The sequence below is a fragment of the Perna viridis genome, chromosome 7 (assembly GCF_037379345.1).
Source record: "Perna viridis isolate PV_CMFRI_1.1 ecotype Kerala chromosome 7, ASM3737934v1, whole genome shotgun sequence".
In the NCBI taxonomy this organism is placed as follows: domain Eukaryota; kingdom Metazoa; phylum Mollusca; class Bivalvia; order Mytilida; family Mytilidae; genus Perna; species Perna viridis.
Genome location: NC_142451.1, coordinates 3,610,932 through 3,625,417, shown reverse-complemented (window position 1 = coordinate 3,625,417; position 14,486 = coordinate 3,610,932). Strand labels below are relative to the sequence as shown.

At 31.7% G+C, this 14,486-nt stretch overlaps 1 protein-coding gene across 1 annotated transcript in view; it reads left to right on the top strand.

The window, feature by feature from the left end:
- LOC148610996 (cubilin-like) overlaps positions 1–14,486 on the top strand; it is a 113,996-nt gene that overhangs the window by 10,355 nt on the left and 89,155 nt on the right. The window contains exons 5-10 of the mRNA XM_088591004.1: positions 257–370; positions 3,278–3,328; positions 3,572–3,610; positions 7,274–7,375; positions 8,070–8,173; positions 8,873–9,002. Coding sequence (XP_088447130.1) covers positions 257–370; positions 3,278–3,328; positions 3,572–3,610; positions 7,274–7,375; positions 8,070–8,173; positions 8,873–9,002 — 540 coding nt within the window. The remainder of the gene's footprint in view (positions 1–256; positions 371–3,277; positions 3,329–3,571; positions 3,611–7,273; positions 7,376–8,069; positions 8,174–8,872; positions 9,003–14,486) is intronic.

The window sequence follows — 14,486 nt, the reverse complement described above, 5'->3', positions numbered from 1 at the left end:
ATTTGTATCATTTATATACATAGTGAAGAAATGTTAAAATATTTACTCATCAGATATATAAAAAGGGTGATCTAAGAAAGTTTAGGTTTTTTATTGGCAATGTATTAGATACATTTATGATCTATTTACAAGATTAAAAAAAAAAACTAACTGATTCTGAGGAAAGTTTTCAGAAGTTCATTTTCATATTTTAGATGATTTCATGTTATGGTCTATTTATAGTATCAAGAGATTTCATGATATGGTCTATTTATAGTATCAAGCACTGAATACGAGACTAAACCAAGTGGAACAGACTTTAGGAAATAGTGGACAGATACAGTCATCTATAACTCAGCTGACTAACAGGGTCTCTAGTCTTTCTAGAACTGTATGTATTGTCTATACAGATGTAGCCATTTTCTCAAACTCTCTCAAGAAAGATTAGTATTGTTCTTAGAAGATAATTTCTAAGGAACTGTCTAACAGAATGTACAGACAACCTTGAGAAACAAAAACTGTAGATGCAAAGTAGATTATTTCTAACAATTTTTATAATTCGGGAAAATGCATTGATGAAGATCTTTCCAAATCAATCAGTTTTTGAAGAATATTTACATCAACATATCATAATTTTATGTCTTTCTATTGTTTTGTTTTGATGAAACAAGTTTTAATTCCAATGATAATAAGGAAGATTTTTCGTTAAGTCTGCACACTGGAACATTTAAAGTAAATGAACTTTTACATATTTAGTATTCATAATGACAATTCAGTATATTTTGTGGGATAATTAATTTTATCTAAATGACATGTTAATTGCATATTCATATAAAGATTTTAACTACATTTCTCCCTTTGTAAGCAACTAATGCATGTAACTCAGTAAACACCAGGCTGTGATTAAATTTCTGCAAGAAGTTTCCTGCAGTTAAAATTTTCTACAGATTTCATTAGATTCTCCTTCAGCCTAATTTTAACTATTTCTCCACTCTATAGTAAAATTTAGACTTTAACATGCTCACTAAAGCTTGCATGTTGGAAATCTTTCAACATTCCTGATTTGAGAAATGATTTTAAACATTCATTCCTAAAGGAGAATCTAAATTTCTCTTACAAAAAATATTCATTGAAATGCAGCCCATTATATCTATATATTTAGAATATAAAATTCACCTGACACTTTTTTTTATCTTTTTTATTACTTTAAGCATGAATTAGTATATTACTTAATTTTATATGCATGTTGTCAATATTTTATGTAGGTTGAAAATCTGACTGCTCAGGACTTTGATGGTCAGAATGAAAGGGTAAGATTAAAGTGTGTGTCTGTAAATGTGAAACATCCTGATTCTTAATATTATGTTTTCATATCTTAGGTTTTACAAGTTCGGTCCTTAGTTATTTAGCTGATTGACAGAGTTATCTTCTCTCTTTCCACCTCCCTTTGTGCCTTTTAATCTTTTCAATCCTCTCTCCTTTTCAGTTACCATGTAGATTTTTTCTCCTGCCTTTTCATTATACCTAAGCAAACAAAGTTTGGGGGGTATATAGGAATCACCCAGTCTGTCTGTCTATCTGTCTGTCTGTCTGTTCACATTTTTTGAAGGTGCAACTCCTTCTAAACTGCTCAAGGGATTTTGATGAAATTTTATAGGAAGGTTGGAATGTGCATGAAGGAATACATTTTCGGTTGGAGGACTCCAAAGGGAGGTAATCTAAATTAAGGGTTTTACATGGTAAAACCTAATAAGGGGAGCCCCTCCTAAAACGCTCAAGGGAAATGTATGAAATTTTATAGGAATGTTGTGTATCATATATAGATATGCATAAAGAGTAAGATTACTGTTGAAGGACTTCAAAAGGAGATAATACAAATAAAGGGTTTATGATAAAATCTCATAAAAGCAACTCCTCTGAAACCACTTAATGGATTTCGATGAAAGGTTATAGGAAGGTTGGTCATAAAGGAATATAATCTCTGTTAAAGGACTCCATAGGGTAATAATCCATGTTAAGGGTTTAACATGGTAAAGCCTTGTAAGCACAATTTCTCCTTAACTGCTGAAGGGATTTTGATGAAATTTGTTTGGAAGGTTGGGTATAATATGTAGATATGCATGAGGGAATATGTTTACTATTGGATGAGATAATCCAACAAGCATTTTATATTTAAGTCCACTTGAAGCAGTGGGTATTCTCTTTGTCAGCTTGCTCACAGTATTTTTAGTCTTATTTTTACTTTTTATGCTCTACAGTCTGATGCATATTGAATTACCCTTCTCTGTTGGTCATAACATCCTTTTTTTCAATTGTCTGTCCATCTAGGTACAGGTACATGGTTTGTCTGGTTATCATCTCCAACAGTTTTTGGTATAGCATTGTTATTTTATATGATGATTATACACATAATGGTGGTGTGCATGGCTAAAGGATTTTGATTTGAATGAAGTATTTACAAAATGAAAGATAGTTGGACTAAACAAATTTGATATTCATAGATTTACATAGCTTGTATGGCAGTCTCCTTCAGTTTTACAGGTTTGAAAATTTGTAGGAAGTTTAAACACATAATGAAGGTGTGCAGGGTTAAAATACTGGCTGTAATCATTTCTATATATCATAGCGGTGTATGGTTTTGCTATTTAAATATTTTAATGATTTAAGTTAGGTATACACGTATACAAAAGAAATTTTCAGCTGAATATTATGCCCAGATCATTTTGACACTGTAACTTGCAGTTATATGTCTCTGTAGTCTTGTGATAAGTTTAGTAATTTTGTTGTTATAGCCCTCATCAGACATGAAAAATAACACATTTTTGTAATTTCTCTGACAATTTGAGGCATCACTTTTGTCTAACAAAACAGTGTTCCTAAAGATGTGGACTTGCTATTTTTTAAATTTTTTTTGTCCTTCCTCACCATTTTACAAATGCTAGCTGTCCTGTCCTGGCTTTCATAAAGAATCTCAAAATGCAGATTTCTTTAAATATTTCCTTACTGAAATTTCAACCAATCGGATACTTGAAATTTGGTATTTGTGGAAAAGATCAAGGATTTAAGGAAAATTACAACTTCAGTTTGGTATTTGTGGAAAAGATCAAGGATTTAAGGAAAATTTCAACTTGAGAATTTTTTTTATTAAACCTGGCCCTGACAAACTTTCCTCAGTACTAGGATATGAATCAGTAGATAGCACAATATCCAAAAGCATGAAGATATTCATGGATTGTGGTACGTACACATTCACTGGGTACTAATTTACAATTTGGTAATTTTACTAATTGGCTCATAGGTGTCCAGAAACCTAAGAGGTCGCAATGGAACCAGACGTATAACTAGAAGGGTAATTATTATGATGTAAGAAAAAAAATTGATAAGAATGGGAAATTGTTTATTTTGAATAATCACATAAAAATTGGACTGGTTTTGTATTTTTTCCTTCATCTTGAAGTATGCAGTATTACTAAATTCAATTTATTCAACACTGTAACTCAAAATGGAAAATAAAATTTAATATTATTTAAATACAACTTGCAATTTAAATGATTTTCTCTCATTACTTAATATGCTTACAACTTTATTTTAGATAAGGATACTACAAAGAAGAGTGAACCAACTGAGAAATGTAAGTGTTCTATCATCCCAAATTTAATTTTTAGAAAAAAAATTAGAAATTAGTTTGTTTTCCTTAGCCAGACTGACCCATCAAAATCACCTGACGTGTGTGATATAATGGATTATTCTCTTTTTAGTCAAAAGGCTCTGTGAGCTATTGCCATCACTATGTGTCTATCGTCGTTGTTTGTAATCGTCATCATCTTTGTGAACTTTTTCAAACATCTTCTCTGAAACTACTTGATAAAATGTAACAAACCTTTGCATGAATATTTCTCAGGGTATTTTTATCAATCCTCGTGTGGGGATTTTTGATCTGGCAAAAAACATAGCTGCTGTTACTACAAAAAATAGACCATGGGGTCAAATTGCAGAATTTTGGAAGTAACTCAATAAGAGTTGCATTTAGCTAAAGTCTTGCAGAGGGTAAAGTTATTTAGCATGATGGGATGGACCTTCACACCAAAATTTTCAGAAAATCTTGTTGAAGGATGAATGAGTTGTGGGTCTGAAATGGATTATTTTGGAAAATTTTACATTTCCAACTTTGAAAATTTTCTCCTGTGAAAGTACTAGATGGAATGAAACAAAACTTAGCATAAATGTTATTTAGAACATTTTTAACAATCTGTGTATGGGGATGTATGATTTTTGGAAAAACGTGACGGCTGTTACTAAAAATAGACCTTAGTGGTCAAATTATAAAATTTTGTGCATAAATCAAAAGGATTTGGGTTTATCTAAAATCTGGCAGGGAGTTTAATTGTTCAGCATGATGGGATGAACCAATGCCAAAATTTTCAGAAAATTTTGTTGACAGAGTTATGTTTCCTGAAATGGATTTTTTTCCAGAATTTTACATTTCCATCTTTGAAAATCTTCTCCTCAGAAACAACTGGAAGGATTGAAACAAAACTTAGCATAAATGTTATTTAGAACATCTTTAACAATCTGTGGGTGGAGATATTCGATCTTTGGAAAAACATGGCCCATGTTACTAAAAGGGGTCATATCGAAGATTTTTGGAAATATGTCATAAACAAATGGGTTGAGCTAAATTCTGACTGGTTAAAGTTGATTAACATAGTTATACCAACCTATGCTGGAATTTTCATATAGATCTGTTATCCAGTGTCAGAGTTTTTGCCCTTGAAGAGTCAAAAATAATTGAGTGCTTTATTTTATATGAAAACCAGGTAGAAAACTGAGATTGCTCTCTATTGATGAAATGATTCTTTTGACAATAGTACGGTAAGGTCAAGAGTCCAGCTTTAGAAAGCTATAAAGACTGTTTTTGTCCATGTGAGTGATTCTGGCTCTCTAGTTTGTAATTTCCAGATTTATTATTGTCAATTCAAGAGCTGTTTTGACTTAATTGATAGGGGTTACAACATAAATAACGAAAAATGTTAGCAATAGTAATATTACTGTAATACACATCTTATAAAATATTAGTTCAAATATGGTATGAAAAGGAAGAAAAATAATTATTATTTACCTACCTACTGATCCAATTATATTTAGCATTTTGGGCGTTGAAAAACAGAAATATCTGTAAGTCTGTTCTAAAACATTTATAGCATATAGAAGCTAACATCTTCAGAGTTGCAGAATAGATTAACTTACCAGTATTTATCTTAAAAAGATATATTGAGTGTCATTGTGCCCTGCCCCTACACTATACAGGGATATTGACGTTTGTCTGTTTCACACACTCTGAAAGTACTCTTATCCTTACATTTAGTTAAATTTAGATAAAATATATACTTAGATTGCTACCATGAATTTTACAGATAAGTTTGAATATTGTGCGAATTACTGTATTCTTCCCTGTATTGTGAACATTTGTGTATACCGCACACGCCTTCTTGGAGATTGACCAAAAAAGTTATTTTCGGTGTAAAACATGCACTAAAAACCAACGAAAAATCACCACCAGAATACCACATAGAGATGAAAGGATTTCAGTAAATTCCCTGAAATGCATTGCCTTTCATCATTAATCTTTTAAAAAAGAACTTTTTTTTATGTTTCCTTGTGTTTGCAAGCCATTTATTGATTAAAATACAGTTGAACCTCGTTAAGTCGAAGTCGTAGGGCCATGCACAAATGTTTGAGTTATCTGAGGTTCGAGTAATCCGAGGTCGAGGATAAACCGGAAATACTAGTAGTTTGGTCCATGATTGTTTCTGTATTTACATCATTTGTTGTACTTGTACATGTACATGTACTTCACTTTACATGGTACTTCGTAATGTCATGCGTTTCATATCGGAAGATATTTTTGTATGTTTTTGTATATCATGTTTGAAATACTGAACGGCACCAAGTGTTTCAGTGATTTTTTAAAATTTTTTCTACATCAAAAACGTCATAGTTCATAACATGCTGCTTTATTTGATTCACAATCAGGAGTATCGTCAAACAATGTGCTCTACAATATTATGATAAAATTTCAAATTCACTAGTGAAACGAATGTAGTCGTTGAAATACCCTCACTATCGTCTGTTTGATGTTACATTAAATAGTCAGATACCATTACAATTCATCTGTATTTTTCTTTAATTTCAAAATATCCGATATCACTATTAGTGTAAATCCCGACGTGTTATTAATAATTAATTAAATAAACCAATCAAACTATAAAGAGTGTCAACAAATCAATTTTAAAAGCCACGCTAATTGTTGTTTAAACACACTTTGATCATGGTTTGTAATAAAGCAATCAGTTTTCTGACTAATTAGTTGACTTCAAGACATCAGGGTTAATTAACCTCGAAGTCTTATTGAGGGGACTGATTGATTACCTTGAGTTATCTGAGGTTTCGATTCATCCGAGTTCGAGTCATCCGAGGTAAAATTGTATTGGAGTAAGGGTAGTTTAAGTTCAAGTTATCCGAGGTTTCGACTAATCTGAGTTTGACACATCGAGGTTCAACTGTACAACATTGTATTGGATCCATTCAACAAGTCAGCTAAAATGTTTACCTTTCCTGTTCCTATGCAAATCAGATATTTCACGAAAACAATGGTGTCAGTCCAACTGTTTATGAAAAAGATGTTATAATTTGCCAAGCTTGTGTATTGATATTTGGAAACATTTCATCAAGCGGATTATAGGATTAGTGATAATTTGTTTTTACCTTTGAAGTTGATCAAATTGGAGGTGAAGAAATTATAATTAGGATGGTTTGTTTTGAGAGAAAAATAAGAAGCTAGCTCTGGTTTTTAGTACAAACCTTGAAATGCAAGAAAACAGCATTGATGGATAAAACAACTATTAAATAGCAGTAAAACTTAATTTGCTTATTTCACATAAAACTGATCTCAAAAATACAAAATGGCTCAATGTTGTCTTTTATTGGTGACTTTGGTCCAGATTCCTGAAAATTATGTCTCCAGAAAAAATCTAGAAACTCGTTGTTTTGGAGCATACCATGCACCCTCCTCCCAAACCAAAGAAAAAGTTGAAAAAAGTGTGTTATATACACTGAAGAATACAGTATTACTTGAAGTGGGGGGATGTGTAATATTGTTCCTTTATTAACTGAAATATTTTTTGAAAAATTGTTTGAGTTATTTAACAATAAATATGCTTACCTTTGCTGCTCCTAAGCCAGGATTGTCATTTGTATTAATTGATCAATAAATGCTTATGTGATACTTTTTTAGCTGTTGACAGTGGATGAATGTGACAGTAACCCATGCAGGAATGGGGCCACATGTGAAGATAAATATAATGGTTTCATATGTAGATGTCCCCCAGCATGGCAGGTAATGTATAGTAACCCATGCAGGAATGGGGCCACATGTGACAATAAATATAATGGTTTCATATGTGCATTTTGTAGATGTCCCCTAGCAGGACAGGTAATAATGTATAGTAACCCATGCTAGTATGGGGTCACATGTGAAAATAAATGCAGTGGTTTCATATGTAGATGTCCCCAGTATGGCAGGTAATGTATAGTAACCCATGCAGGAATGGGACAATATGTGAAGATAAATACAATGGTTTCATATGTAGATGTCCCCAGCATGGCAGGTAATACTGTATAGTAGTCCATACAGGAATGGGACCACAAGTGAAGATAAATACAATGGTTTCACATGTGTATGTCCCACAGCACGGCAGGTAATACAGTATAGTAGCCCATGCAGGAATGGGGCCACATGTGAAGATAAATACAATGGTTTCACATGTGTATGTCCACAGAATGGCAGGTATAAATGTATTATAGGAAATTAACATTAGCTTTTCTGAATAAAAGAGGCGTTCAGTGGTGTGTTATATCATAACTGTGTCCACAATGCACATACTCTCAGTCAGTATAGAATAGTCCTTGGAAAAACTGGAATTTGATCTTTGCTTGTTTACTGAGCAGTTTTGAAGATATTTTGTTTGCAATTTCTGATTTTATCTGCCAATAATATACTATAATTTATGACTGTTTGATATTTAAATTAGGGCTTGACCTGTGAACAAGATGTCAATGAATGTGGTATATATGCTGGAACTGACCTTGGTTGTCAGAATGGTGCAACATGTATCAACTCTCAGGGAGGATTCACGTAAGTCAAACACTATCTACATATACCAAATCAAAGGGAGGATTCACATAAGTCAAACACTATCTACATGTATCAACTCTTAGGAAGGATTTACCTAAGTCAAATTGTATCTTCATGTATTAACTCAAAGGGAGGATTCACATAAGTCAAACACTATCTACATGTATCAATTCTCAGGGAGAATTTACGTAAGTCAAACTGTATCAACATGTGTCAACTCCAAGGGGGAATTCCTGTATGTCAAACTTATTTAGGGAGGATTCACATTAGTCAAACACTATCTACATGTATCAACTCATAGGAAGAATTTATGTAGTCAAACTGTTTCTACATGTATCAACTCTCAGGGAGGATTCAGGTAAATCAAACAGTATATACATGTATCAGCTCTCAGGGAGAATTCACATAAGTCAAACAGTATCTTCATGTTTCAACTGTAAGGGAGAATTAATGAAGTCAGTTGGTGTAAAAAAAAAGAGGATTTATATTAGTCAGTGATTCTGTTTGTCAATGCTTTATTACCATTTCCTTAATTTCTGAAAAGATTTTTCAACTTCTCAGTTATTTCTGCTCAACTAGAATAAACCACAGATAATAGAACAATCATCATCATGCCTCCATCACTAGTGGAAGACCACACTTAGTATACCCACTATGGTGTATGTGTGACATGGTCTAATGATTTAATATTAATACTAGATGTCACTGCACAGCTGATTGGCATGGTGTATTGTGTACAGAGAGACACGAGGACTGTACAGGAGCATCCAATGAACAAATGTGTGGACATGGTACATGTATTAATGTACAACGTACACAGCCAAACATGGTATGGTTTTCATCTAATTTTCAATGACAATTTATTTGTATTCAATAAGAGTTTTTAAAACAATTAACATGTAATATATAACTGTAAACCAACTTATTTTTGCTAATTTAGCACTGTGAAAATAAATCACCACGAATTAATTCAAGTTTTTAGAACACATCGTCCAGAGAATGTTAGATGTGAAATTTGATTGACATCTTAAATCACATAGAAAATTTAGCGAAAATAAACAAATTTACTCTGTTTGGCCTGAAACATCATCCTGAAATTATTTTACCTTCTGTAAAGAGAAATCATTATACCTTCTGTCAAGAGAAATCATTATACCTACTGTAAAGAGAAATCATTATACCTTCTGTAAAGTGAAATCATTATACCTTCTGTAAAGAGAAATCATTATACCTACTGTAAAGAGAAATCATTATGCCTTCTGTCAAGAGAAATCATTATACTGACTGTAAAGAGAAATCATTATACCTACTGTAAAGAAAAATCATTATACCTTCTGTAAAGTGAAATCATTATACCTTCTGTGAAAAGAAATCATTATACCTTCTGTCAAGAGAAATCATTATACCTTCTGTAAAGAGAAATCATTATACCTACTGTCAAGAGAAATCAGTATACCTTCTGTCAAGAGAAATCATTATACCTTCTGTAAAGAGAAATCATTATACTGACTGTCAAGAGAAATCATTATACCTTCTGTCAAGAGAAATCAGTATACCTTCTGTCAAGAGAAATCATTATACCTTCTGTGAAGAGAAATCAGTATACCTACTGTCAAGAGAAATCAGTATACCTTCTGTCAAGAGAAATCAGTATACCTTCTGTGAAGAGAAATCATTATACCTTCCTTGAAGAGAAATCATTATACCTACTGTGAAGAGAAATCATTATACCTACTGTGAAGAGAAATCATTATACCTTCTGTAAAGAGAAATAATTATACCTACTGTAAAGAGAAATCATTATACCTTCTGTCAAGAGAAATCATTATACCTTCTGTAAAGAGAAATCATTATACCCTCTGTCAAGAGAAATCAGTATACCTTCTGTCAAGAGAAATGATTATACCTTAATTCTGTAAAGAGAAATCATTATACCTTCTGTAAAGAGAAATCATTATACCTACTGTCAAGAGAAATCAGTATACCTTCTGTCAAGAGAAATCATTATACCTTCTGTAAAGAGAAATCATTATACTGACTGTCAAGAGAGATCATTATACCTTCTGTCGAGAGAAATCAGTATACCTTCTGTCAAGAGAAATCATTATACCTTCTGTGAAGAGAAATCAGTATACCTACTGTCAAGAGAAATCAGTATACCTTCTGTCAAGAGAAATCAGTATACCTTCTGTGAAGAGAAATCATTATACCTTCCTTGAAGAGAAATCATTATACCTACTGTGAAGAGAAATCATTATACCTTCTGTAAAGAGAAATCATTATACCTACTGTGAAGAGAAATCATTATACCTTCTGTAAAGAGAAATAATTATACCTTCTGTGAAGAGAAATCATTATACCTTCTGTAAAGAGAAATCATTATACCCTCTGTCAAGAGAAATCAGTATACCTTCTGTCAAGAGAAATCAGTATACCTTCTGTCAAGAGAAATCATTAACACCTATTCCTCATTAAAGTGTGCATTTACAATAGTCGTCGACAGTTGTAAGTAAAGATATTGAAATAGTTTATAAAAAATCAATATTTGTCAATGCAAGTACATGTTATCTAACTTTTAGGTGCTATTAGTAAGTTTAACATCTGTAATTTTTAAATTACGCTCTACTGGATGAAAATCCCCATGTCGTCCTAAAAGATGACATTTTTTACTCTATGATGGTATGAAATTTATCGATCAGTATCAGATCAATCAAGTTGAAATATGTAATCATATTAATACTAAAGGTTTTCTGAAAGTTTAAATAATTTATCTGAAAATTGTAACCATAATTGAGCTTTTAAGTTTGTTGTCTGATTTTGGTAATCTACGTTACTAGAACATCTAGTTCTTGTTTTTTTCGAGAGGGTGTCAACATAAAATCATTAAATACTTCAAAACAGTATTGCAACCAGTCATATATTTAAACAAAATAACAACCATCAATGCAGTTTCTATGTAGTCAAAAGTAAGACACACTATTTAAAGGTAAATCTAGTAGTTTTTTTAAGGATGTAATCTACGTTCTGTCTAATCTCGTGGAACTTTATCCCAAGGCCTATATAATGATTAATTAAAATTGCTATCAAACTGATCTGAATCACCCCAAAATGCTTTTTAGAAAACATATTATCTTGAGTGAAATCGTCGTGGAATGAAATTGTGTAATATACGTTCTGTAATATACGTTCCGGTTTTATTGTTACAGTTAAGTAGTCATAAATAGCTATGTCTACTTTGTTGGAAATGTGAACCAGGTATGTTGTGTTACCATCTATGTTATAGATTTTATGTTTTTTACGTCATTTTCAAAATTTTGAGAAGTTACAAGGGCACCGAAATTCAAATTGATACTGCATCAATATACCCACAGAAATCGCCCCTGGCGGACCAAACAGAAGAAACAGAAGGTAAAACTAGTTGAGGATATATTTGTTTGTATAACTACTTACCTGTCAACTGATTTAAAAAAAGAAAAACGCTTTGGAAATGATCTTAATCTCTAGAGTTCATTTAATTATGCACATGTTATTTCATATATACATACACTACGAAAAGAAACGCATATGAATCATAGAAAACAATATCAAAAGAATCAAGAATAACAAAAATTAAAATATTTTTCATCCAGACGTACCAGAACTTGTAAATTTTGTGAAGGTAACGTATATTACATTTTGTACAGACTGAAAGCAATGAAACATGGATTTTACTTATTATTTGATAAATATTTATTGCCTGTTTAGTTTGTCCTTCCTTAATGATAGTATCCTTATCTTTTATAACAAGTATCACACTTATAACTATCATATTATATTGATTAAAAGCCTACAATATAAGGTAACATAGATTACTATATAAAGTAACGTAGATTACAATTTGACTTCTATCTTTTGTAGGATGCCTATGAGTAAAGCAGAAAAACAGAAAGCCTATAGAGAGCAAAAAAAAACAAGAACAAGGCGAATCATATTTAGAAAAAGAGAAAAAACAAACAAAACAGTACTATGTACCTATAGCAGAAAGATAAAAAAAGGACCAGGAGAAAAGAAGGAAAAAAGTTAGAAAGCTTGTGCGTAAACACAAAGAAAGAAAAAGGCAATCAACAATCGAACAACGCCAGCCGACCGAGCAATCTGCATTTATATATGCAGATATAATTTCAACTCCACTGGTAGTGAGACTACCATGCCAAATCCCTAAAAATCAAACAAGAAAAAGGATCAGTAGACAGGTAGCTAAATGTGTAGAAAAGAGGTCGACGACATCAACAAGTCACTTGTCGCTTTGAAGGGAACAATGCAGGTCCACCAAGTCGCATCAGTTTCTAGAGGAAGGGTCAAAACATGCACAACATCATGCTATTGCAAAGACTGTATTGTAGGAACATGATTACAGTGAAGGGGTCATAGTAAGAACTAGGAGAAATGTTGAGCAGAACCTGGAAATCGATCAGACAAACATGAGCATGTGGATGAACCTGAAACGACGATAATTGAGGATAATGAGGTTCAGGATCATTTGGTCTCTTCCGACGAGTCGCAGATGGAAATTGTTGAAGGAGATTGGGTTGCGGCTAAGTATAATGGCGAATGGAAAATTGGTAAAGTAGAAACAATCGATTCAGATGACGAACCTGAAATTAACTTTCTACAACCTACCAGAACGATTCATGATTCAAAATCTATGTTTATATGGCCTTTACCAAGGGATTTTCTAAACATGAAAAGAAAGGATATTCTATGTAAAATTAAAAGAACCAATTGCTGTGGGAAGAAGTGGTCGAAGTTTCAAAATTGATGTAGATGACAAAGAGAAAATACTGAAAACAATGAAATAACTGAAAAAACTAGACTAGTGTATTTAAGTCAAACTTTAAGGTAGCATTTGTAATTTGATAATCAATGTTCAAAACTGAACGAAAATTAACCAAAGATGTAAGAACTTACATTCAATTACAAACTTCGATGGAATTTAGTAATCTACGTTACCGATGTTTCTAAAAAAACTGTTGGTGAGACGTCGATTCCTTTTCAATTTTTATTCTACAACATTTTATTTATACCTAGTACTATCAAATCAAATTGACAAGAACAAGAGAGATGTTTTTCTTAAAGATTAAAAAATCCTTTCCACACAATTTCTGATCAAGTTATAGTTACATTGCAGTCTAGAATTATCAACAACATTGAATTTTGTCTGTAATGATTTTTTTTTTATATATTTGTTGTCATACTTTCGTATAGTTTCACCAAGATTAATTTTTGTTTTGGAATATGACATTATCAGGAGAATGTTAAATTGTAATCTATGTGACAAATTAGCTGGAATTTACGTTACAAAAGTTAATCTGAAATAAAATTTGCATAAGTAAAATTATCAATTTCAGATCGGAAACAATTTGAAACACTTACCAATTGTTTTATTTTAACATTAAATGTTACTTACCTTTTAGATGATAATTGGTGTTCATTTTATTAACCTCTTTTTGTATAACCCTTTTTCTATGCTTCGGTATTAATAATCATACAATAGTATTGTCTTTTGAATTAATTCATAAGTATCATTCATTTTTCAATGTGAATATTTTGGGACAGAAGGCAGTGCTGAAACGTAGATTACAATTAATGTTTTGTTGTCTTCATGTTAATTTGTGTAATTTTTTTATTATTTGAGCCTGAGTCGCTAAAATTTGCACATTGTTCATTTAATAGTTGTTCTTTCTGAAAATGAAATTGTTAAATCAATAAAAAGGTTTTCAATTTCACATCTGTATTTTTCTAACATGTACCCAGGAATAGGTGTTAAACCTTCTATAAAGAGAAATCATTATACCTTCTGTAAAGAGAAATCATTATACCTACTGTAAAGAGAAATCATTATACCTACTGTAAAGAGAAATCATTATACCTTCTGTAAAGAGAAATCATTATACCCTCTGTAAAGAGAAATCATTGTACCTTAACTCTGTAAAGAGAAATCATTATGCCTACTGTAAAGAGAAATTAGTATACCCGAATTCTGTAAAGAGAAATCTTTATACCTTAATTCTGTAAAGAGAAATCATTGTACCTTCTGTAAAGAAAAATCATTATACCTTCTGTAAAGAGAATCTCTATACCTTAATTCTGTAAAGAGAAATCATTATACCCTCTGTAAAGAGAAATCATTATACCTTCTGTCAAGAGAAATTAGTATACCCGAATTCTGTAAAGAGAAATCTTCATACCTTAATTCTGTAAAGAGAAATCATTGTACCTTCTGTAAAGAAAAATCATTATACCTTCTGTAAAGAGAATCTCTATACCTTAATTC